The sequence below is a fragment of the Cryptomeria japonica genome, chromosome 1 (assembly GCF_030272615.1).
Source record: "Cryptomeria japonica chromosome 1, Sugi_1.0, whole genome shotgun sequence".
Taxonomy (NCBI): Eukaryota; Viridiplantae; Streptophyta; class Pinopsida; order Cupressales; family Cupressaceae; genus Cryptomeria; species Cryptomeria japonica.
In genome coordinates, this window is record NC_081405.1 from 465,563,957 (window position 1) to 465,590,623 (window position 26,667).

At 37.0% G+C, this 26,667-nt stretch overlaps 1 protein-coding gene across 2 annotated transcripts in view; it reads right to left on the minus strand.

Moving 5' to 3' along the window:
• Positions 1 to 26,667, minus strand: part of LOC131071611 (proteasome activator subunit 4) — a 200,706-nt gene that overhangs the window by 19,763 nt on the left and 154,276 nt on the right. For both annotated transcript variants that reach the window (XM_058007535.2, XM_058007527.2), the window contains exons 27-29: positions 24,780 to 25,672; positions 15,689 to 15,946; positions 15,483 to 15,578 (exon numbers count right to left, since the gene is read on the minus strand). In XM_058007535.2, the coding sequence (XP_057863518.2) occupies positions 15,483 to 15,578; positions 15,689 to 15,946; positions 24,780 to 25,672 (1,247 nt within the window). The remainder of the gene's footprint in view (positions 1 to 15,482; positions 15,579 to 15,688; positions 15,947 to 24,779; positions 25,673 to 26,667) is intronic.

The following is a 26,667-nucleotide window of genomic DNA, read 5'->3' on the forward strand; positions in this document are numbered from 1 at the left end:
TCAACAATGCGTAGCACCTTACTAGCAAAGGAGGTAAAAAGCTTAGAAAATGTATTGGCTCCCATTAGAAATTCATGAAAACAAACAGGGGTGTCCATCATTTCTGATGGATGGAAGGATACCAAAAATCGACCATTAATTAATTTAATTGCAGTGTGCCCTAAAGGGGCAATGTTTCTGAAAGTTGTGGATTGTGAGGGACAAGTGAAGGATGCACAATTTATTGCTAACATCCTTATACAATGCATTCAAGATGTGGGACCTCAAAATGTTGTCCAAGTAATAACAGACAATGCAAAGAATTGTAGAGTTGCAGGTATGTTGATTGAGACACGGTTTGAACACATATATTGGACACTTTGTGCTGTCCACTCTCTCAACCTCATGCTACAAAAGATGGGCAGGAAAATAGATTGGATCAAACATATTTATGATGAGGCTGAAGAGATCCAAATCTTCATCACAAACCATAGCATGTCACGGGCCATTTTCAGATCATTTTCACAATTGGGGTTGCTAAAGGTAATTGAAACACTTCAATGTCTAAAATCTACATTTCACTTTAGTAATCCTTGATTTATTTTTTTAATTTGATCATGTCTTCTTTGTATTCTAGTTTTTATTTTTTATTTTTGAATAGGTTGTTGAGACTCGATTTGCATCCAACACAATCATTTTGAGGCGACTTGTGAAGGTGCGGGAGCCACTTGCTAGCATGGTAATTAGTCAAAGTTGGTCCCTACGGAGGCAATCCAATACTGAAAGGGCAAGAAATGTAAAACACATGATCCTAGATGACACTTGGTGGGATCGAATGGAATATCTTTTGAGTTTCACTGAGCCCATCATGAGTATGATCCGTTATACTGACACGGATCACCCATGTTTGGGAGAGGTATATGATGGCATTGACTCGATGATTGAGGAAATGAAAGTCATCATCAATGCAAAAGAGCAAGATCTCAAAGAAACTTTCTTCAAAGAGGTTCAATCTATTTGTGTTGAGTGGTGGAACAAAATGACCACCCCACTACATCTTCTTGCATTTGCATTGACTCCCAAATTTTATAGTGATGAAATGCTTGCTAAGCCATCAAGGGTACCACCATATAGAGATTCAGAAGTTAGTGAAGGGTGTAGGACAGCACTTACTAAACTCTTCCCCGATTCTGAAATGGAGGATTTGATGTCAACTGAGTTTGCTGATTTTGTAGCCTCCAATGGTCAAATTGTTTCCGCTCTCCCTGACAAGTATAAGAAGGATGCTCATGCTTGGTGGTACCTTAATGGCCATACATCACCAAACCTTCAAACTCTTGCAATCCAACTTTTATCACAAGTGAGTTTCTTAATTTTTATTGCTCTCTAAATTTGTATTTTTTACTATTGTCACCCTCTAACTTTGTGTCAATTGTTCAATAGGTTGCTAGTTCCTCTTCATTTGAGCGAAATTGGAGCACATACTCCTTTATCCACTCAGTGAAATGCAACCGATTGGCAGCAAGGAGGAAGAGCTAGTTTATGTGCATTCAAACTTGCGCCTTCTTACTCATAAACAAAAAGAGCACAAGGATGGGAGCACAAAGTTTTGGGATGTAGATCCAGAGCGAACTGATTTGGATTTTTCAGCTGCCACACAATCTTTACTTTCTGGGGAGTCCAATAGCCCATTTGCTGCTAGTGCAAGTGGCAGTGATGCTGCATGTGGTTCCACTACTCCACCTAGATCATCTAATGTCGATGATGTTGATCTTGATCTTCCTAGTGACCCATATGATGCTGATTATTAATTGTGTTATTTTATTGTTGAACCAATGAACAATGAATTCGATATATCTATCATAACTGATTCAAATTTTGACAAATGGAAATTAGATTAGACTTACTGTAAATTTGTTATATTTATAAAATTATATCATATATGATAGTTCCAAGTTTTGTTTAGCATATGGATGATATTTGGGATTCTAAATTTAATTTTGTTTCTACTTTTTAGGCTGCATATATGTATATATTTATGATTTTTAATTTTTTTTGTACAGACGTACCCAAACCCCCCAAACAAAAATTGCCATACCAGCGTATTGTACCCGTACCCGTACCGGCAACTTAGTAATATCGTGGAACACATAATAAGTAGTTCTCCATTAAATGAACTATAATAATTTTCAAAAGTCATAATGAACATTTTAGTAAACACTGATATCGATTGCCATTCCAGGGAGGCTATAGGATCTGCAGGGGGGAATACTGCCCACCCAAGTAAGTCACCTACTGAATTTTAATGAATTAGTACGCCAGGAGGGCAAGTGACTGCTCCTGGGCTTGGGTTTGGCAAAGTTAAACCACCTCTGCCATCCACTGGCTCTTTGGCTAAGATGGTGAATAACTAAGGAACAAGATTTAAACCAGAGGATAAGACCCATGCCATAGGGAGTAGGCCACCCTGGTATGTGAATGTTCTGCTGCCAGGGCCAGAAGGGCATTTTGACCGCTTTTGGGCTCTATATGGGTCAGTTGGGCAAACCTGGATATATTTTGAATTCTATCATCTTAAAATGAATCAACCTTACCATTTTAAACATATAAACATAAATATCCACATCATTTCTGCTGTGTATAAAGTAAATATGAACTTTCTGTTTTCCTGTTAAGTCTCTTTATGTTATACAAGTGTGTATATAAGTCATTCTGGTAAAGACATCTTTCTGTTTTCTGATTTATTTTTCTGTGGTTATCCCAGGCAAACATAACTGTATTTTTGTATTAAGGGACATTACATATAACCAAAGGGGTCCCTATAATAGACTAAGTGCCCATTGTAGAGGAAATAATAATCTAGACCTCCATGTGCTGTTCTTTATCTTCCTCATCCTCACTAGCAAGGTCTTCACCCTCTTCTTTATATATTGTTGCTAGCTTGACTGCAGGCTTCTAGTTTTTCCCTACTCCATGTTCTTCCTTGGTGTCTACCAATGGAACACCAAGATATAATCATTGTGACATGAATGGCCAACTAGAATCATAAGTGTTATCCAAACAAAATTCTCCTTCTATGGTTGCCCAAGAATATACAACATACAAGAACTCAATTACATGTCGCCTCATATAAAAGCTTTTATAAAACAATGAAAGAAACTCGTTGATTATTGTTGAGAGTTCACCCCAATGTAATGTCCCCTCTTTGCAAATGAGCAAATGTTTAGCAATTAGCTTATTTTCAAAAAAAAATCTCATAAACTAATTGGCATTGGAAAAGGGAGAATAATTTAAATAATTAAGTTGTCAAAAGTTATTTTTCAATATTTTAACTGATAGCTTACATTTAATTATTTAAAAGAGGTGTTTTAAGTGTGTACATAAAGTGTCACTAGGCTCAATGTGATGAAAAGTAGTTATTAGGAAAAATATTTTTTTGTTAAGCAAAAAAAGCTTTTTCAAAAAAAAAAAAAAAAAAACGTATTTTTTTCAAAATGAAAAAGAGGAAAGAGTTTTTTTCCAAAAAAGCTATAAAAGGAAGTTGGGTCTTGAGAAGAAGAATTACTGTGTTATTTAAATTTTCTAGTTTCTTTGATCAAGAACTTGTGTTCTTTATGTTTCTTGCAGAAGGAAACCCCCTTGGAATAGCAGTTTCAAGAACGAAAACCCTTCTTGCTGGATTTGATGATTTCACTTTAAAATCACATTTATGTTGCAAGTGAAGTTTGTCCCATTTGGTGCTGAAGATGGATATTTTTAACGTAATTTACCAAGGATTTGTTGCTCGTTTTTCTTGGTAATATTTACTTGAGTTTTCAGATGATTTTATAAATTCCATTGCATTAGTACCTATTGTACCTTCTGTAACAGTAACTAATTTGTTTTGTTTCAAAGCTTCAGTTATTAAGAATTCCTTTATAACCGATATCAATTAGTTTCATGTGTTTGAGATGCATTTTCAGTAATTGTTCAATGGTTAGGCTTGCTTGCTTTCACAATGGGTGGTTGTTCAGCATCTAAAAGTGATTACAAAGTATTTTAATATGCATCAGTTCTAATTTTAACTGTGTGAGAGCTGTACAAAGTTATATCAATACTATATCAGCCTCTTGCTTCAACTTTCAATGTATACTTCAGCTGGGTTGTGTTGGTGTCTATTTTATCATCCACCAAACATTAGGATAGGATACCCGAAGGTATTCTATCCTCTCCTGAAAAATCACTACTGATTCCAAGGTCTATATGTGCAAACAAGCGACTTTAGTGGAATAGCTTCTTGGGTAGTGTATGCTGAAATTTTCAAGGGGGACTTACGTTTGACAAGTATTCTTTTGAACTGCTGAACTTAGATGGATTTAGCAATTTAGGCTCTTCTTTTTGGGGGGGGGGATTTTCTGGGATTTAGACTTTCAAACGAAAAGAAAAAAGAGATAGGGTTTGAGAAGGCTAATCTAATCCTACGAATTCTGGAGACGGTATCAACTGGGTGCCCTCGAGAAACCAAACCTTGCTTCGCCACACTAGGGACAACTACACAAGGCCGGTGCAATCTTCAATGGGTTGTGCTTATGATCGAGATGTTGGGATGCACAGGGGATGGGCTCAGACTAACTTTGCACGGTGAGATGGAACTCATCCATACACAAAAAGTATGAGCGGAGATACACCATCAATCAACACTTATCAAATCCTTCAATCAAATTAACAACAATGAAAGCAAATCTAAATTATTTCTAACTAAGTGTTGAGGCAAATTGAAACCATGCAAATCATTCAAATAATAGAGATTACAAACCAGCGCACATGCAATATACTATCTGGAAATGACCTTAAGCAACAATACATCAAAAACCTCACACCCTTTTCAAATGAGAGGAGGCAACCTTGTATAGTTTCTCAAAAATAAACGAATGGTCGAGATCAAACAGTGATCAAGGGCCAAGATTGAAAGTCCTAAACCCTAATTAGGGTTTCCCGAAATACTATCTGTATATGGTGAAAATGGATAACAATAATAACGATATTGAAAGGCTAAATGAATTCAACCACAAAACCCTAGCCTAACAACAACAAAGATCCACCATAACATATGAAGATTACCTAAGACAATGCAAATCAAACGAAATCACAAAGATTATACCATCACATGTCCAATAGGGTTTGGATCTCCATTCTTCCTATCTCCATTGATCTTGTTTGATGTATTTGCTCTTAGATTTTATGAGCACAAGAGCTCAACAAAGAACCGAATGTGGTTGCAAGTAGGATCGCATATGCCAAGTAGTCAATTGATCAAGTAGTTAGGTCATTAGGATGATTGATTAGGGTCTCATAATGAAGGAAGCATCTCCTTATATAGAAGACACTATATGAAATGGAGGGATAAGATTGAGAGGTGTAAAAGGAGGCCGGCTATGATTAGAGGGTAGGCAAAAGAAATAATAAAATAATGAAAGGGGTGGGTAGTGTATGAATTAAGAGATGAATGACATGTGTCATAGGTAGAAAAGGTTAATGAATTAATTAAATAAATAAAGATTTATTTAATTAATAGAAGAAGTGGGATAATTAAATAAATAAGATATTTATTTAATTTAGGAAAAGGATAATTTAAATAAATAAATGAATTTATTTAAATGAGAAATAAGGCTAGAAGAGGATAAATGAATTAATTAAATAAATAAAGATTTATTTAATTAATAGAAGAATTAGCCTTAGCTAATTAAAAAAATAAATATTTATTTAATTAGACTGGACAATTTTGTTTGTCTACACTATCAGTTCAAGCAAACGAAAGAGTGACAAGTGGCGCAGCTGCTAATTTTACTGAGGTGAGTGGCCACTTTCCTCTTTCAAAGATTCAACGTATCTGGACACCACGAGCTTGACCTCCTCCATGGTGACACTTGGCAAACCGCCAATCTGGAAATCGATGAGATCCACATTGTCGGCACATGTAGCAAGGATGCCTTCCCAATCCACTGCCTGGGTGAGGAAGTTGTCATCGATGGAGAGGAAGTTTGCAATCCTAGAAAGATCGCCTTTGTCAATCATCCCTGAATCTCGGAAGAAGCTTGTCTGAATCCTGGCTCTCAAGTTCTCTACTTGTAAATGCTTCTCCCTTAGGCTTTCCTTCTGCCAGATCTCTGACACCACCCGGAATACCTTGCCCAGGATCTCTCTAACCCTTGCCTCTGTCTCAAAACACTTGGTCTCGGATTTCTTCAGGACCTCAATCCGAGTGACCAGAGCATAGTACTACGTGTCGAAGTCGTACCTGTCTTCTGTCTGTATGATGCCAGCATCCACTAAGCTCTTCTTTGACATGTCTCGGATAACCTTTAGGTGAGGGAGTATTTCATTCTGAATTTCATCCACTTCTTCCCAATTGGATGTTAGATCCTGGATACGATCAATCAACAAAGAAGTTGCCTCATGCGCTGATACTAAGTTTTCTACCAGGGTGTCAGCACGTATCACAACATCTGAAATCCACTCCTTTTCTTGAGTGTACGATCCCTTCATCTCATCATAGTCCTTCATTGATCCCTGCTGAAGAGGCTGTGGTGGAGTAGTTGGGACTTCATGGTTGAGCGGGCTGGTAAGATGGAGAACATACTTCCTCCACTACTGGTTCTTTTCTTCCACTTTCTTCCTCTTTTCTTTCTCATGAGCCAGCCTTGTCTTTAGAACATTACAGGAGTCGTCAAAATATTGGATCTCCTGGTCCTGGGTAGGCTTACCCATCTCTATGGTGGTGATCTTGTAGTCATCTGCGGTGACATTGTCCCTAGTCTTCCCTTCTTTGGGCACTGCTATCTGGACTGTCCTGAATCCAACACTGTCTCTCTGAATTAGGGAGAACTTCCTGGTTGGTTTGGGCGGTTTAGCTGCGGCGGGCTCATTCACCTTCTCCAAGAATGTTGCGGTAGCCTCCTCGGTTGAGTGGACCTCCTTGGGAACCTTGGCCTTTATCCTTGCTCTCAGCCAATCAGGAATGGTTGATTGTTCTAGAGTATTCCGATCAAACTCATCGTCTGCTTCTCTTGGGTTCGCTGGTATGCCATCCAAGAAAATTATAGGGGCTTCATCCTGCCCTCTGTCTAGAGTTCGGAAGACCTTCTCCACCACCTCCTCAACTAGCTGAGAAAGCACTCTTACTTCATCATCACTCACATAGATGTTCATCTCTTGTTCCCCAATTGTACTCTAATCAAGTGCAATGGAAGCAGCACTTAAGATGGAGTGACTTTCGTTGGATTCTCTTCTCTCAACCACAGCCCTTTTCCCTATGCACTATGTAGAGCTTCCACCCAACTCCTTTCTCTTTCGAGATCCAATGCTTTCTGGATTCCAAGCATCACCAACGGAGGTACAAGGGTGGACGGACAGAGTATCATCCACTCCCATTAATTCATAAGTTAGAACCATACCTTTGGCCTTCAACTGTTTTGTCTTTTCAGATGCCCACCACCCTGAGTATTCAACCACTGACCTCATGAGGTCTGCTAGATCTGATTTTTCTCCCTCTGTCCAATCTATCAAGACTAAAGGTTCATTCTTCATCTTCTCAAAACCTGGCTGCTGAAGTTCTAGGCTTTCTTCCACCTGATCGGCAACTTTGAACACTTCCGTTGCTCTCACCATACTTAGGAATTCTTGACCAGAACCTCTTCCGAATCTCGAAACTATCGGCTGCATTAGCCCAGTAGTCTTCCAGATCCAGTCTGAGCTCAAACGTTGTCCCTTCGATCTTCTTTATCCTATGGAATGGGTCGAAATCTTTTCTTGCCTTGTATTGGTAAAAGGGATACCAGGCCAGTTCTTTCTCAACGGTAGCTGCAGCTTGTGATGATGGACATGTTTCCAACCCATTACCAATTGTAAGTGAGGATGTCCTTGCTTTCTTCTGCTTATCCCTTTGAATCACTATATACTCCTCCAATTGTCTCACAACCTCGAGCAACACCACTAGGTTGGTAGGGTAAGCTGGAAGCTTGTATGGAGGACCAGAGAATCCCTGAATTCGGAGGTAAGTGAACTTTGGATATTGGATGTACCAACACCCGAACCGACCGATGAAGTCCATTGACTCTTGAGAGAGCCTCTGGTGCAGGCCACCTTGAAGGGTCCAGGCAATGTGCATCAGGAAGGCATCATTCACCCTTTTGAAATGGAACTTCTCCTCCATATGGAGCTGGGGATAGCAATCATATACCAGAAATTGGTTCTCCTTGTTCCCAACTTCTCCTCTACAAGTGAGACCTCTGTACCTGTAGGTCCTGGCTAAAGAATAGAACAAGTATGAACTCATGAAGAAAGTCCTATTTGCCTCCAAATTCCTTAGCTGGCTGTCTAAACTGTCGCTGATCATACGGGCCCAGTCTATCATTTTTACTCCATTGATTATTTCATTAATGAAATAATACATCCAGGGTTCAAATGGAGCTCCCTGAGGATTTCCTATTATTCTATTGAGCAAGACAATCATGTCCCCAATGTCCTCCTTGAAGTATGCTCACACTAGGCTCTTTCTCTGGAGTTTAGAGGCGCCCTTCCTTGGCTTGTCTAGCCAGGAATGATTAATTATGGCATCATATTCTTCCAGGTGATCATGGTACAAACTGTCAGCTTCATCCTTGGTCATATATACTGTGTTGTGGTACTCAGGGATCCTGAAGGCCTCTCTGATGGCCTCATCGCTGACATTCGCCAACACTCTTCCATCAGGTGCAACAATATCCTTACTGATGGGGTTGTAGTGTTTAGCACATTCAACTACTAGTTCATTGCACTGCATGGTGGGGAGGAAGCCGGCAGCGTGCACGATACCACTCTTCATCATTTCCGCGCAATGGTGGTAGGCACAAGGTTGTCCAGACCAACCATTCGCTTCTTATACTCCCTCAGATTGATGTGTCTGAGGTTGGTGTCGCTAATGTTCTTCCACTTGGAAGTCATCCTTGACTCTGGAGGAGCATCTTTATCTACCTGGAACTTCATGGTGCTTAAGACCTGCAAATGAATGATAAAAACTTTAAGTTAGAAAAAATTCTGCAGAATTTCGAAAAAAAATAGCAGGGCCGCGAAATGACTAAGTGTTGGAAAATTTTCCATTTTTTCACTTTCATTACTTAGCCACAAAAGTTGAATTTTCACCTCCAGACCCTCAGCCTTGAAGCTGGTTGAAGTCACCATCAAGTGTTAAAACTTTCGAAAATTTTCATACTTAGCCAAAAAAATTGAATTTTCACCTCCAGACCCTCAGCCTTGAAGTTGGTTGAAGTCACCATCAAGTGTTAAAACTTTCGAAAATTTTCATACTTAGCCAAAAAAAATTGAATTTTCACCTCCAGACCCTCAACCTTGAAGCTGGTTGAAGTCACCATCAAGTGTTAAAACTTTCAAAAATTTTCATACTTAGCCAAAAAAATTGAATTTTCTCAAGTTCTTGAAAATATTCAGAAAAATCCATTAAATCTGCATTTTGAATTGGATTTTACCTTTGAATGTGCAGAAACAGGGCTAGAAATCCTCTTGAAAATATTCAGAAAATTTTACGAAGGTTTTATAATCTTCTCGTGCTTGATTATTTTACAAAAATCCACAAAAAATCTGGTCTAAAGCAATTATCCAGCTTCCAAAAAATGTCAAAATCCTTGTCCAGATGCTCTTCGAACTGAACTTTCACCAAGCTTTCCTTAGTAATTTCGAACTCTTTGATGTAATAATGAAGTTAAAATGAAGTATTTGTAAGCAAGGTCAAATTCTCAAGTAGAAATCTTTAAGATAATACTTCTAATTTCATCTCTAGTTCTTTTAGAAAGTTTTTTCGCCATGTTTCCAATTTTGAAAATATCTTCCAAAAGTTTCTATTTTGGTTTATAAGTTCGAAATATTAATTAATCCTCCAATATTCTTCCCTGAAAACTTTCTATTTTGGTTGAGGTTGGAAAATATCTGACAATCCATGAATTTTCTTTTTTAGAAACTTTCTATTCTGGCTTTGGAGTTCGAAATCCTTATTAATCTTCCAATATTCCATTTTGAAAAACTTTCTATTTTGGTCTTCGAATTCGAAATTTTAGATAAGTTTTTTATGACATCATATTGATCATTTCTGACTTTTCAATGCCTTGGTGAAATTTTGAACTTTGAATTTCCAATTTACTTCAATTTTGGCGCACTTTTAGATATTTTCCTCCAAGGTATGGCAGACTTTGGCTAGAGCTCTTCCTTGGCCTCCATTATGGCGAAATTTTTGGCTAAGGCATTGGGGTGGACTTTGACCCTTGCTCCCATATGACCTCTTCACCTTGGCGGACTTTAGCCTTAGCACCTTCAAGGTCTCCTTCACCATGGCGGACTTTGGTGTTGAATCCTCCATGGTCTCTCTAGGTGGGGCGGACTTTGGTGGTGGCTTGTCTTGGGCGGACTTTGACCCCTGCTCCCACATGACCTCCATCAAGGTGGGGCGGACTTTAGGCAAGGCTCTCCACATTGACTCCTTCCTCCTTGGGCGGACTTCAACCTTACCCCCTTCATGGCTTCTTAGGCATTGGCGGACTTTGGCTTGGCCTCTTCATGGCCCCTTCAACCCATGGCGGATTTTAGCTTGGCCTCTCCTCAGGTATCTCCTAGCCTATGGCAAACTTTGGTGACCTCTCCTCATTGGGCGGACTTTGGAGAGTGCTCCATCATGACCTCCTTAACCCTTGGTGGACTTGGGCATCCTTCCCCTTGCTTGGGCGGACTTTGGTGTTAGCTGGCAATCATGGTCTCTTCAGCGCATGGCAGACTTCTGGCTGGGCACCCATGTGACCTCCATAGACTTGGGCGGACTTCAACCCTTGCTCCTCCATGGTCTCCTTAGGTGGGGCGGACTTTAGACAAGGCTACTCTTGCTTGACTTAGCATCTTGGGCGGACTTCTAGTGCTGCTCCTCCTTGGGCAAACTCTGATCACTCCTCCTCCTTAGCCTCCCAACCTTGGGCGGACTTTGGAGAGTGCTCCTTCATGGCCCCTTCAAACTTGGGCGGACTTTAGCATGGCCTCTTCATGGCCCCTTCATGGCATGGCGAACTTTAAGCCTTGCTCCCATGTGACCTCCTTTGATCTTGGGCGGACTTTGGAGTGGGCATCCATGGCCTCTTCAGCCTTCGTGATGGGGTTTGAACCTGCAGAAACACTTCAAAACCCTTGTTAGCCAGACTTAGAAGAATTTTCAAAGAAATTTCAAAATTTCACAGTTTAATCTAATTTAACCGGATTAACTTGAAATTTGAAATCCGTGCTTAGGTGGATCATCTGAAAAAGCAAAAAGCCTAAAATTTAGGGATTTAGCTTTTTTAGGTGAAAACTTGGAATTTTCGAGTTCCGGTCGAAGCTGGTCAGTGGTGCAAGTGTAAACCCTAGGTTTGCATCCCGGAAAAAGCAAAAAGCCTAAAATCTAGGGATTCAACTTTTTTAGGTCAAAACTTGGAATTTTCGAGATCTGGTCGGAGCTGGTCGATGGTGCAAGTGTAAACCCTAGGTTTGCATCCCGGAAAAAGCAAAAAGCCTAAAATCTAGGGATTCAACTTTTTTAGGTCAAAACTTGGAATTTTCGAGATCTGGTCGGAGCTGGTCGATGGTGCAAGTGTAAACCCTAGGTTTGCATCCCGGAAAAAGCAAAAAGCCTAAAATCTAGGGATTCAACTTTTTTAGGTCAAAACTTGGAATTTTCGAGTTCCGGTCGAGGCAAGTCAGTATTACAAGTGTAAACCCTAGGTTTGCATCCCGGAAAAAGCAAAAAGCCTAAAATCTAGGGATTCAGCTTTTTTAGGTCAAAACTTGGAATTTTTTAGATCTGGTCGGAGCTGGTCGATGGTGCAAGTGTAAACCCTAGGTTTGCATCCTGGAAAAAGCAAAAAGCCTAAAATCTAGGGATTCAACTTTTTTAGGTCAAAACTTGGAATTTTCGAGTTCCGGTCGAGGCAGGTCAGTATTACAAGTGTAAACCCTAGGTTCCCCTCTCGAAAAAGCAAAAAGCAAACATCCCTAAAAAATAGGACAAACTTTCTAAAAATAGCCATATCGGGGATCGGGTTGAAAATGCCAAAAAATGAAACTTCCTAAAAAATAGGAAAAAACAAACTTTCTAAAAATAGAAAGTTGTCCAAATTCGTCCAAATCAATTGCGATCTTCGTCCTTTGGCCTCTCTAAGCACTCTGGTGGCGTTCACACTTCGGAATCACATAACTTGCAAAAACTAACTTTCAATCGTCAGGGCCTGAAATGCTCTGAACTGGACAAGGCTTGGTGAAACTGCAGCAAAAGGTCACAGAATACTAACAAAATCTTAGAAAGCGGGAAAAGAGAGGGTCCCCATTTGCAATGGGGCAATGTGTGAAAAAGGTCACAACAAGTTGATTAACACGCATTTTGTGTATGATATTCCGTGCTCATTTTGAGTCTTTTAGACTAATTTTGTAATCAAAATATTATAGCAGACTTGTTCCAGCAGTATATCAATCATTTATGCTAATTTGTAGAGCATCCATGCATGTCATGTAGACCCCAGATGGTTGTACCGTTGGACGTATATATTAGTATGCATTTTATTTTGTAAACTAGATGGTTTACCACCAATTCATGATAGGTATTGGTTGGTTCACTGCTAGACCCAATGTATTTCATTAGCCCATTTTGGCATTGAATAAGCTGGTGTAGTCAACCATTTGGTTCAAACAAGCTTTGACATTTTGCTAGTGGCTTGCATTAATGCACATTGTCCACTGAAGTAGTGTTGATTGAGGTTGATTGTGCCATCTATGTGCTATGGTCAGCTTGCCCCCATTTCATTTTGTTTGCATACATTGTAATTAATAGTGTGGTCAAAGCACTATATGCTCTCACCTTACCCACTTCAGGATCTAGGTGATCAAAAAAGTGTGAGGCATTGCATGTGCATTTCATATCCCAAAATTTTGGAAAAAAAAAAGTAGGGTAGTTTGTTATACCCAATTATAAATCTCGTCCTTCCCTAGTCTTAGCTTATAGCCAATCATCCATACAACAATATTTGAGGCTCTAGTAGTAGCTACCAAGCGACATCTAATCGCATGCAAAATGCATGTCCACTCATTAGATGTTAAATACTCCTTGATGCCCCCAAGTCCCTTGGCCCACATCTATGTTAGTTCACACTAAGTCAAATCTGTCTAACATAGTCGTTTAGCTACCTAGTACCTTATATCTTGAGTACCATGAGCATTACCATTCAATTTGATCGCTAGAAATGCATGTTAAGGTCAACCAAATACTCTCACGAAGTCTTCAACCTTGTAAAAAATAATTATTTCTTTATCCATGTACCATATATGTGAACACTAACTTTTTGAATGGTAGCTAGATACCATACCAACTAGGTATGGTTCAAATTCACTAGCAATAAAGTATGGTATCTATAGGATTTTGTCAACTCTTGCTCTTCTAAATGTCAATTTGAGTCCATAATCTAGTTTGCCAGCCCACCATGTTTGAAATTTTGTTTCCAAAAGACTTTGGCAATTTAAAATCTTAAGTTTAGGCAACTCCACCTTCTTGGTTGCATGCTTGGCATAATTACATGGCATCCATGTTTGTGCCATCTTGGTTGGAGAAGTAAGACTTTCCTTTGGATCCATTCTACTTTCCCTATTAATGCCATATTTTTCAAAAGTTATCTCCAAGGCAATTTTCTCAATTTAAGGCTTAACATTTTTATTCTTCTCACATATTAGTGTTGCTTAAAACCTTGGATCCTCAAATATATAATATCTTTACTACTAAACCTTCCTAGTTTAAAAAGTTTCAACAAGGGTTTGGGCCCCTATATCTTGGAAGCTACACCAAAATGTTTTAGATATTCCTCATTGGTCAGCTCTGGAATAAAAGAATTCCACTCATCTAAAGGGGAATCTCCTCGTTTTAGTACTCTTCTGCATTCCATTCTCAGACTTCACTAGCTACCATTTGTTGAAATGGTCCTACAATGTCATCACATGGCAATGGTATTGCATGTAACTTTGCAGTATTATGTATGGTGTCTAGAAATTGATGTATGGCATCAACCCATATGACACCAATCAAGCATAAATTAGTACATGATCGAGAGTGTGAGAGAAGTACTAGAAAGTTTGAATCAAAACTCTCAACCAACCAGATTCCATGTACTAGGTTTGCATTAGAATAAAACCATGGCAAGCCTTGGTAAAGAAAAAAAAATTGCCCAAGTTTACAAGCAATGGATTAGAGGATCCCATTAGGCACTGTAAGGCTTGTGAAAGAATCTAGACAACAAATGGGCAAGATGATAAAGCAATTTGGCTACACAATCTTTCCTGGCCACCTTGTGAGGTGTAGCAATTGATTGGTATACAGAAATTAACCAAGCCTCCATAAATACATGGTAGAGATTACAGAAAGCCTTTAAAGAAGAGTTTAGATTGCTTCCTGATGATAATGAAATAGTTGGTTTGTGATGATAATTAAATAGTATTGGAAATGTACAATAAAAAACAAGTTAAGTACGAAAACGTGCAAGCTTATAATTGTAGACTTAAAGAATTGATGATAAAATTGGAAACAAAACCAGTGTTGACAGTCTTAAAAAAGCTTGGTAAGGTTGCCTTGCATCTTGCCATTTAAAAAATTCAATTGAAAACAGCATTATGGTATCTATATCACTTTGCAACTATTTCTTATCACCTAGATATCCACTAATAAATGATGTCCCCAGGAAAGATGGAGGATGTATGAAAACTTTAATTCAGCCTTGAATTGTCCCAAAAAAATCTGGCAGATGGATATTTCCATGTGTTCATTTTGCTGGTCTCTCAACGAAAATTAAGCCAAATGCATGATAATCAGATGTCATTATCTATACTAAAAAAAATGAATATAAAACGTGTACTGCTTATGAGAAAGAATTATATGCATTAGAAAAAAGAGCATTCTTACAACTGCTCGAATTAGGAACTTCCACAATATAGACTTACGCATTGGAGAAAAAGAGCATTCTTGCAACAGCTAAAATTAGGACCTTCAAAAATATAGACATCTAGTGAGCCTTCTATTCTTCACATGCTAGATTAGACTTTCGAGAACTATTTTGTCTTTAAAAACATGGAGACAAAACAAATGCCTTCTGATTCAAACAGGGTGATAAGAAAATACATAACTAACTATTATCTACAACTCAGTAAATTTCAACTCAGCCAATAATTTCTTAAGATGGAGATATTAATAAAAAAATCAAGAGAACATACAACTGATTCCACTTAGACAATTCCTTTCTAAATATATTATCAAGAATAAGAAAAAAAACAAAGTCATGAATACTTGAGCTTTCAGGAATAGGAAACCGTTTTCCTATCACTGTACAGAACAAAATATACATAAGGATGAACCAAATGAATGATTGGTATATGCCATATTCAAACAAGGGTCAGAAACATTATTAATACTTAATGGTCAATACCTGTAAGGAAATAACTGGATAGAGAAGACCAACAATTATGTCTGTCAAAACTGAAGCTCGTCCAGACTTTAAAGCTGATATAACAAAATAGAACACCTGCCAGCAACATAAAAAGAATTCAATTAATTTCAGCAATTCTAATGCAAATGCACTACAATCTAGTATTTCCCTTTTTTCTATGATATAAATTTTCCACTAATACTTACCGTTTCCATCCATTTTATATGCTCTTGTTCCTCAGTATCACCTTTATAATTCTTGTCATCAGAAGACGACAGCTGCTCATCAAGGACATTTGATTTACTGGCATTGTGAATCTTCGTTGCATATAAACCAGCTCTTTCCACAAGAAATGCACTCCAATTAAGTCTTTCCATCAGACTGGATGGCTGCTCTGCAAATGCTGAATCGAGACGAAGGTTTGAGCACAAAATGCTAAGAAGAGTGCCAATAGATTCTCGTACCTGATAAATCCAGAACAATATCAGAATTACTGTACAACCTATTTACTTTAGCAACAATAACAATCAGATACATATTGAACGGTCTGAAAAACAAATAAAAATATGACCCTTAAGTTGCATCCTCGAAAAATAAAAAACTGACTTAAATCTACTGTTCAAAAAATAAAATTGAGTCCATGCAGAAGTCATGCTATAACTCTCTCTGAATGAAGTCAGAGTTTTCCCTAAATTTTCAATAAGTTTTCCATAAAGCTTAAGGGTATATTAGAGCCATATACCATAATTCTAGTAGATTGGTTTGCTTGAGAAACCAAACACATCTACAGCAATATCAACTGCAATACCAACCACAAGATATGATTGTATACAGCATGTTAGAGCTAATGTAGAGAAGAAAACAGCTAGGGTTTATTTAAGACATCGAAGTAAATAGTGTACATTCATTCATATCAAATCACATTTGCACTATAACTACTTTTTAATGTACAACTATATCCCAAATTACGCACAGCATTTTCTTTTAAATGAACATTCACGTGTTGAGAAATATTTCTAAAACCATGGGCAGCTGCACTTTAATCCGTCATATATGGGTGCAAAATGCAAACAAAAATTAGAAAATATTAAAGCACCCACTATCCAATAGGACTCTTTTCCCCGGTCAATTCAGCCAACTCCAAGGCATACTTTTTCATCAAGATCGTGACAATCTACATTGCAGACTCTTATTGAGGTTTACCTTTCAGCATTGCACATTGTTGTGGTTCAAGGCGAATTGAAAAGGTCAGAAAAGACAACAAAATGAGCGTGCTCATCTAAACCAAAAAATTGATTCCTCCTCATTCGAATTGAGCATGAAGGCCAACTTCCTAAATACTGGAATAATACCACTTTGGTCCCCACTTTTGTGTTACCCAAAACACTCGTACTGAAGCAACCACCTCTTCAGTTGAATTCAACATAGAAACTCATCATTGATATATAGCATATACTAATGACACATAAGAAATATTTTTCAAAGGCTGATGCATCAGTGACTATGATAGAATACAAGAAATATAGCCTTCATGTTTGAAAGGTCATAACTAATTCTGACTGATCACTTATAACTCACTAATAAAAGTTGCAATTAAAGAAATATTCTATTTCCTTTACATCAAAATCCCGACTAACTATGACTTTGATAGTGAAAATATCAATGCATCTATATGCCTTAGATTGTTCATTACAGCCAACAAAAAAGTTTCTCAAGCTCTTATAATCTAATTTACTCATTTTTCTATCAAGAATCAAAACATGTACAGTTAAGCCAAAAACACAAAAACAAAATGTGTTACTTTTGAGCCCTAACTAGGATAATTAAGGTGCGACAACCTACAAAATCTTTCCTGAACTTATGTTCAAGAGATATAACACCATGTTTACTATTATACATTAGTATTTGTATGATAGGCCTCTATTGTGCATCATCCACCAAGCTATATCCATTATAGTTTTGTTTCCCCTCTCAACTTACCCCATTTTGCTAAGGGTTGTAGGGGGTTGTAAACTACCTCCAAAGATCTTCCTTCTCACTATAGTCCTAGAACTACCTAGATATAAACTCGCCCTTGTTACCTAACTTAAATGTCACAATCTGCCTTCCTTTCTAATTTTCAACCAATCCTTTAAACTTGACAAACACTCCAAAGAAATCAGATTTCTTCTTCAAAAACTATGTCCATATTTCTTGGAAAAATTATCAAGTAGTGATAGAAAGTAACTTGCACCAATGAATTTTGAGGAGTTCTAAGATGGCTCACATAGATCTATATAAATGATATCTAAAGCCCCCTCTTATGTGTAATGTTCTACCCTACTAGAATTGTAGTCAGCCCTTTTATTGTCAACAAGTCATCCCTAGAAGCATCCTAAAAAATATATATTTTAACAACCATGATACAAAGTTTACGACAGTTCTCCCTTCATTGAAAAAACCTCTCTTGTTTAGAGAAATCTGATAGTGAGCTAACAATCCTTTGACAACGATTCTCCTTCCTCCTTTCCCCTTCAATTTTCTCCTGTATCAAATTAGTTTAGTGTACTCTATCTTGGGGCTTCCTCACTCTAGATCAGCATACCCTTTCTAAGGGTTTCTTAGTACTCTATCTTGGGGCTTCCTCACTCTAGATCAGCATACCCTTTCTAAGGGTTTCTTACTCTGATACCAAATGGTGGAAGAAGAATTCATAGAATTTGAGAGGAGATGATGGTACACACTTCAATGTGTGATGGCTTGTATTTACATTGGTTGTTCTTACACTATTAGTTACATTTTAGACATGATTAATGAAGTGTAGTTGCATCATTAACATAAGCAGCAAATGCCTATATGTACAAAGGTTAGTCTAACATTATATTGTATCTAATTAATCATTACCCGAACAAAGACCTCTTCTCCCTTTACCATCTATCCCTCTCTTTAAATAGTGAACCCCTACAAGTTGTCAAATCACTATAAATTACACTCTTGTATATCCTCATTGCAAATCTATATGTAGAAGCCTTTAAATAGTGCACTTGGTACATGTTTTGTGTGATGGACAGGTTGATTGACTAAATTAGATGTTGTAGAATCCACTTTTCAGTGCTCACAGCCATTGGTGTGGGGTGGATCCCACCACTTAGTGTTCACGTACAATGATGAGGGGCTATTTTCAACCAAGCTTCTTGGACATTGACAACAAGGGATACTAGGATATGTTTTCTAGGATGGACCTTTGGGAGGCCATTTTTTAGGTGACAGCTATCAAAAAAATAGGAAAAATCTAAAAATATAGGAAATCTCAAATACTCATATGATAACATTGATAGGGTATTTATCATATGCAATATAGAACCTTAGTACATAACATTAGGATTGAGTTGATAAGGTATTTATCCTATACAATATAGAACCTTACTACATAACATTAGAGTTGAGTTGATAAGGTATTCATCAAATACAATATAGAACCTAAATACATAACATTAGAGTTGAGTTGATAAAGTATTGATCGTATACAATGTAGAACCTTAATACATAACATTAGAGTTGAATTGAGATTTCACATAAGAGTCCACAAAAAAATAACAAAATTTAATGGCTTTCATAGTCAATGTGTGTATATATTATATAAAAATTACAACAAAATACTCAAAGGCTGCAAGTTTCAACTACGAAATACCAAACCCATAGACAATTTGTTGCTACCCCTAATAAACATATAATAACACTACATTAAAATACAAGCCTAAGTCATTGCCACTGTGAAGGGTTGCCTCATCCAATTGAACCCCAACTAATCGCCTCATGCCTCCTCCTAATCAATCTATTTGGCATCTTCAAGGTCAACATCCCAATGTACAACAAGAGTCAATCAATCCTAAAGCCACAAGGCATTATGTATAGCCACCAACTTCTCCACGCATTGTGAAGTAAGCCTATTCCTCTTCAATGACTAATTGAAAATACATATGGACTAATTCCTCCTTGCAACAAAAGAATTTAACAACCTATGAAAGGAAGTGAGTGGAAAGCATAAACAACTTTGGTGCATTGCTGTCACGACATGTCCACCATGCACTTGGGTCAGTTTGAGCTAAAGTAGCTCTATGTCCTTGTTTGTATTTGTTGAATGTTTAACCATGACATTCACAAAGGCTACCCAATATGCTAAAAGTAAAATAGACTCCTTGTCGGCATACATCTTTCAAAAAGCCTTCATGAGCCCTTCTTTCACATCATTGTATAGAGGCATTATCCCAAGCCATGCTGCAACAAATCTAAATAGCCAAATGTTTAAAATAATGATAAAAATAATTTCCATTGTCCCTTTGCAACAGATCTAACTGCTATTCAATAATTGTCAGATGTTTGAAATAACAATAGCAATAATTGCTATTAAATAATGGCAACTAGAAATCTTAACAGCTACTTACACCATTCAAGGCATATAACCTGTTTATAAAAGTTCTATAATAGAGTTAAAAAAAATAAAAAATGCAGGTCTGATGCTTATATAGAACGAAAAAAATAATTTATTGTACTATTGGCAATGACATATCACCAATAAATATATCAAAACCCCTACCAAGAAAAGATATATCAGAATATATTGTGAAATTTTAAAGATATATGCTTCTATGGTAAGTAGAATCAAATATACGAGGGAAGGTCTACAAGGGTTATCAATGTTTACAAGCACTAATGTAATTGAGATAGAAAATGTGTTAGCCACAATACAACATGCATCAATTCTCATCATTGAAGCTATCTTGTAAACTCATTTCTCTTGTGGGGCTCTTGCCCTCTTCCATGGCTTGGATCTCATATTAATCCTCATAATCCAATGAATAAATGACAACTAACTTCTTGGGTAATCAATCAAACTTGATCAATGGAAGAGATTTGACCATCATCCTCATAGTCAATGAAGAATTTTCTAAAATGGAGGGTCAACCAATTGGGAGCTAAACAACAATTATTTGGCCAACTAATATCAAACTCTGATGCTTCAACATGGACAAAGGTGGCTTCATCTTGTAACAATTAGGTTCTATGACATATTCACCAATAAAATTGACCATGGTCATATAGGCCACCATACCAACTACATCGTTACCCATATCTTAATCCTTATGCATGTGGTACATGAATTCATGCAATTTTCCCACCACCACATCAACCAATGCAAACAAAATACCTTGGTCCAAGCCACCCATGTACCTAGCCAATCAAACAAGTGTGTCGGATTGTCTATTGGCCTCAACTACCAATGAATATATGATATCTAGCAATATCTTCTATTCATCTTTGAATTGATATCCATCGATTCACCTATTTCCATCCCCCATTAGGTTTCTTTTTCATTTGGGGGCAAGGGAGGAATGTAGTGCTTTCCTATCACCTATTCCATGGCTGTCCAATCAGCCATCTACTTCCCACAACACGTGACTCGGGCATTTACTTCCCATGGAATGCCAAAGAGGCTAATAAAATCCTTGGCCGAAGTACTGGCCTATATGATCATCACACCTAAATAGAATCATAACTTCCTACCATCTTTTGCACATTTGTCATAGAAGCCTTGCAAGGAAAATCAAGCATGGCCAATGCCTAGTCAACTTTGTCCTGCACCAAAGCTAACTCAATGGATCATTTGGACCATTGGCACACCACCAATGTTGGATAACTTTGCCAAGTATAGCATGCCCATTCAATTCTTCATGTGCAGAAATTTTAGTTGGCTTGTCCTCCTTGATTATTGCTTTGTTCATGGCCAATTTTATTTTTGAACTCAAGGGTTGAAATCTCAACCTACATGAAAATAAGTGACCATTGACTACACCAACTTCACTATGGCACCATTGCATTACTAAAGCCTGCAAGATTTTTGTGGGCTCTTCACCACAAACTTGTCAAAGAGCCCTATCTAAACCTTTGGCTTGTAATTCTCATGGTCTATTACATCCTTTAGCTCTACCATCAATATGAAAAATTTATGTTGAAGCTTCAGCCATTCCTTAGCTACTTCATTCTAAGTCTAGTACTACTTGTTACTAGTAGAGTTTCTCAATGTTTCTAGCCTAGGGGGCATGAGGATGCGGGAACACGTTTTCTAGGACAGCCAAAACTTTCTGGAACTTCCAGGATGGCTAGATTTTCCAAAATTTCAAGGATATCTACAAAACTAACTTAAGAAAACTGAAAGCAGCTGAAAATTTAACAGGTGAATAAAGTGTGCTGAATTTATAATGATAATCCTCCCCGTTTTAGCTTTTTGGAGGTTTTAAGCATTATTTTCTTTAAAAAGTTATATTTTATTTTGATGTACCAACTGCAGCAGGTTGTTCAATTTAAGGAAAAATAGGATGTCCCCTCTAAGTCCCCAAATTTCTTGAACATCTAGGTTGTCACCCAAACCCCTGAAGACGCGAAACTAGTGACAGCCTCCTACCTTGTCCAATGCCTAGCAACAATTGCCTAATATTTTTATCAAAGGAACTTTCTTTTCCTCTACCAATACTTGGTTGTTGATACAAGTTGGACCAATATGATAATTTGTGATACAAAATGTGCTCCAAATGTCCATGTCCTTTATATTCTTCTACTTTGAATCCTTAAAAAATATTATCATGTCCCTCTATGCAGTTGTTACAAAAAAAAGGTCATATCTCCTCCTGAGGTTCACTTTACACCTTTATTTGGCATTCAATTTGTTTTTTCTCTAACTAAAATAAAAAATGGCATTCTAGCTAATAGGTGGCAGTATTTTCATCCTAACATTGTATTCAATCAGAAAGCTTCAATAAACTCTCTTGTATAACCCAGTGTCAGTAAAGTTCTTTAATTTTATAGATACAAGGACTACTGACAACACTAATTTTATAGATAAGCATCTTGCTTTTCTACAGGAAGAATGTGAGGCTACAGTGGCCTTCACCCAGTTGTAATTACTTGGGTTCTTGTTTAGTATTGGCTGTTTTCTACAGCCTTTGTGTGGCTTTTTTGCTTGTCCTTAGGCCTGTTTCTCTGATGACAGTTTTGCAGTAATTTTGCTGCTGTCTTGTTGATGTTTCATTGTTACTCTTCTATTATTTTGTAAAATGGTTGGGGCCCTTTCAAAAACTCCTTTTACACCTAATCAAAAACAGAGTTCTTTAATTTAGAAATTAGTTCTTTTAATCACTTATTGTAAGTTATTATAGTCATTAGCAAGTTTGTATTCTTTATCAAAGACTTTTCTCAGATTCACTATGCATTACACAATTTTAATCTTATTCAATATACCAAACATTCACCAACCCTAGAAAGGTTGCTGGAAAATATTTTATCCAAGAGCTCATTGATTTCACCAATTGTAATTGAGAATGTTCCACATGTATTACAACGTCTAACATGACTGTCCTTGCCATTACTTCTAAACTGTGGCACTTTTAATATGTCACCTACTGCCGTTGATGATCCCCTCCAGTCAATTAGGCTCTTCCTATCTTTGATTCATTTTTCAATAAACAATCATCATATCCATTGGTAGAACAAGATGACTTGTGCTACATCTTACTAAGCACTCTCAATATTGGTCTTAATGCTTTGATATCTCAAGATTTGAACAATAATCATTGCTGCCACTAAATTGGTGCCTGGTGTCATACCTATATTGTCCTCAACCTTACATTGTGCCTCCTTGTTCAATTCCATTGTAGGACTAAACATTTTTCTCATCTTGACATGGATCAAGATCGTTTCAAAATGATCCTCCTTTTTTACGACCTCAGCCACAAACTGCATCTCATTTAGTACAATTTGGGTTGCTGCTATTGTTGTCTTCTATTATTTATTTTTTCATTGTCAGCAATATCTCCTACATCTTCAAAAAAAAACTCAATTTGATAATCAACTTCTGATATTATCATAATGCAACAAAAATTCAATTTGATAATCAACTTCTGATATTATCATAATGCAACAATATATATGCGCACTAATCAATATATTGAGCTCAAAAACAAAATCAACCATTTTCACTTTGGTGGCTTTCTTTAACTCTTGTTCTTTTTCAAATGACCTTCAAAGGGTTCATAATTTGTTGATTAGCTCTAAGGTCATTATAGCACAGTGGTTAATTACTATAGTTTTAAACAATAGAATATAGATAATCATTGCACACCAATAATCCATTCCACATCTATCAAATCAAATTCAACTTGAGAGTTAAATAGGGTTTAAGAGGAATAAAAACAGAAAAATGTCTAGAGATCTCAATTTAAAAAACACTTATATGCAATAACAATTTGCTTGGTTCTATAATTGAAATTTAGAAGTAATCCTTAATCAAACAATATGTAGAACAAAGTACAAACAGGCCTCCATTGGTTCATGCTAGAATTTATCATAAGTAAACTAAAACTGGTTAAAACTTATACATGTGCAATTGACTTTTATATGTCAGCAACATAATAATTTGCTAGAAATAGAAGACTCAAAACTTGATAATTACTTACTACTGTTCCAGAAACCAAGCAAATCTCTACAATATCCTCAATGCCTTCCCATTCAAGATTGAGGTATACAGTGACCAATTTTGATTGTCCAAACTCCAAAGCATTCACTTGGGTAAAGAGTACCTCAACTCATTAACAAACAAAATGTCACACTGACTAACAAATTCTCAACCTTAATAGAGCGAAAACCAATGTAAATTTTCTTTCTATTGGCACACACCCTTTGTGATTTTGGCAACCTCTGATATATTTTACATCTTAATTTTCTAAATTCTTAAAGATATTAATTACACAATCCAGTTAAAAACAAATTTTCTCATAGATTTTCCATTCTTGGCATGCAGCAATTACAAGTGATTATCTTGTCAAATGAAATGATGGAAAATGTCTTGTCAAGAGAAATTATTGGTTGGAGATGATTTATAGTAAATTGCTCAGTTACGCCATTTAAATCTTCCATGCAAATCAAAAAATATAAACCTATCAAGGCATTTTATCCATATTGTTGACCAAATATTTTAATCTTATGAGTTGCATGCCCATGTTAAAAGAAAGCTTTGAATTTATATGATATTGACCATTGGTACACTTTAAACCCTTGGTGCTAATATAAATTCAAAATCAATGTGATAAAAAGAAACAGTACAGGAAAAAAGTGAAAAATGGATCTCATGAAACAATGTAAAGCTGTCTGGAACAGAGAAATTTAAGACAATCAAAAAGTCAGAAACAATAATGGCATACCCAAATCATTTGCAAATACCATGATAAACAAAAACATTCTAACAAAATTCTAAGGTGATCTTACCTGGGCAGCAGAATGGCCCATGCAATTCAAAACTTCCTCTAATAAGTTTTCTTGCAAAGTTATCTCTGTAGGTGGCATGCAGGAAGGATAAGTCTCTATTAATGCAGCAGATAGGAGAGTAAACCGTTTGGCCACCATGTGAGTTGCAACTGTCGTAGATAAAGGTTCAGCAAGGCATTCTAAAATTTTCTGACGCATTAATGGTATAGCTTTTCCATCCCTTCCTTTCCCAGTTACTGCAAACCGTATGCAGGTAGCCCACTCTGTATTTGTTTCAACAGTTGGCTGGCGTACTACCTTGTGAACTGCAGTACACAGCCAACTTTCCCATGCTTCTAAAACTAAGCTTACATCAGAATGCAAAAGACCTGCCAAAACCTCAGAAGCTAGACACTGCTTATCGCGTTCTTCTGTAGCAATCAATAACTCTTCTAAAGGATTCTGCAAAGCCTGCAGTACAGTTTCACCACACTCTTGAACAAGGCGTTTAAATAGTTTAGCAAAGCTGGGTAGAAATGCACCTCCCCACAAGAGTGAGTTCCAGTTCCTTGAACGTGGCCATGGGTCATAAAATGCTTGAAACCATCCATTAATTGATTTATCTCTAATACTCTGTGTGATACGGTTTCCTCCACCAGATGTGTTATTTGAATCAGCGAAAAAGTGATCAAAGGACAAACCATTAAGCATGTCCTTGAAAAAACCTTCCCCTGTGAGAATAGGATTTAGAGCATCCTCAAGGGAAGATTCAATAGCTACATTTAAACAACTGGATTGCAAATTATCATTAATTGATTTCTTGTAGGGAGATGCTTGCAGAAGAAGAACAAGTGAAGCAGCTGCAAGAAACCTTACAGGAGGAAGATGGCTCTTGAGATGCACTGCGAAATGACCTACGAGAAAAACGAAAAATTTAATAATCTTGTATTGACATGCCTGACATATTAATGATAAAGATTATGTCCAGCTCAAAACAGTAAATTCCCAGAACACTGGATCTGAAATCACACATAAACAAAAATGGTGCATCTGAAATCAAACAAAAACAAATAATAAGTTGGAGAGTAATAAATTTTTAAAAACTCAAAAAGGAGCTGAATGAAGAGTATCTTTTCATAATCATTGTTGATAAGCCTAACCTTTATTATTTTGTCTAAACAACCAGTTATACAAGCAAGTGTTTTCTGAGCTCCAAGTGAGATAGTTACAAGTACAACATACAACCTTGTCACCATTCATAAGAGTTCTCTGATTTAACATAGCCAACAAAATTTCATTATGTACCTGTTACGCTGAAAGGGGAGATATATAACGTAATATGAGACAACCACATACTGATCCTATTGGAAGTCTCTCAAGAGTTGACTCCAAATAGATCTACAACATACTACTGAAAATAATTTTGGAGAAAGCCTTAAGTGGTATAAAACTTTAAAAAGGGTAACTGATTGATCCCAGAACAAGAAATGTATAGGTGATCACATACTCACACATGAGAACAAATGAGCAGATATTCTAGAAACCCTAAATCAAAGTTGCAATAAATTGCAGTCATTTTAATACTCCAATATTTAATCCCCATAGCAGTAAAAAGCTCAATAAGGAATGCTTAATAAAGAGAATGTACTTCCACACAAACGTGAAACATGCAAAACAAAAACACTGGATTATGACAGGTGAGACTTTAACCTAGCGATAATGTAGCACGATGGTGATTAAAAAACAAGCATTACCACAAGAAAACAGCATGAAACTCTAAATATATTTTCTCTAAAAAACTTGTCCAACCATCCTTACTATCATGCAAAACATGAATAGTTGCTGCATGGCATATCAACTCACAACCTATCAACTAAGGAGCACATTCAAATGACAGTTATATTGACAA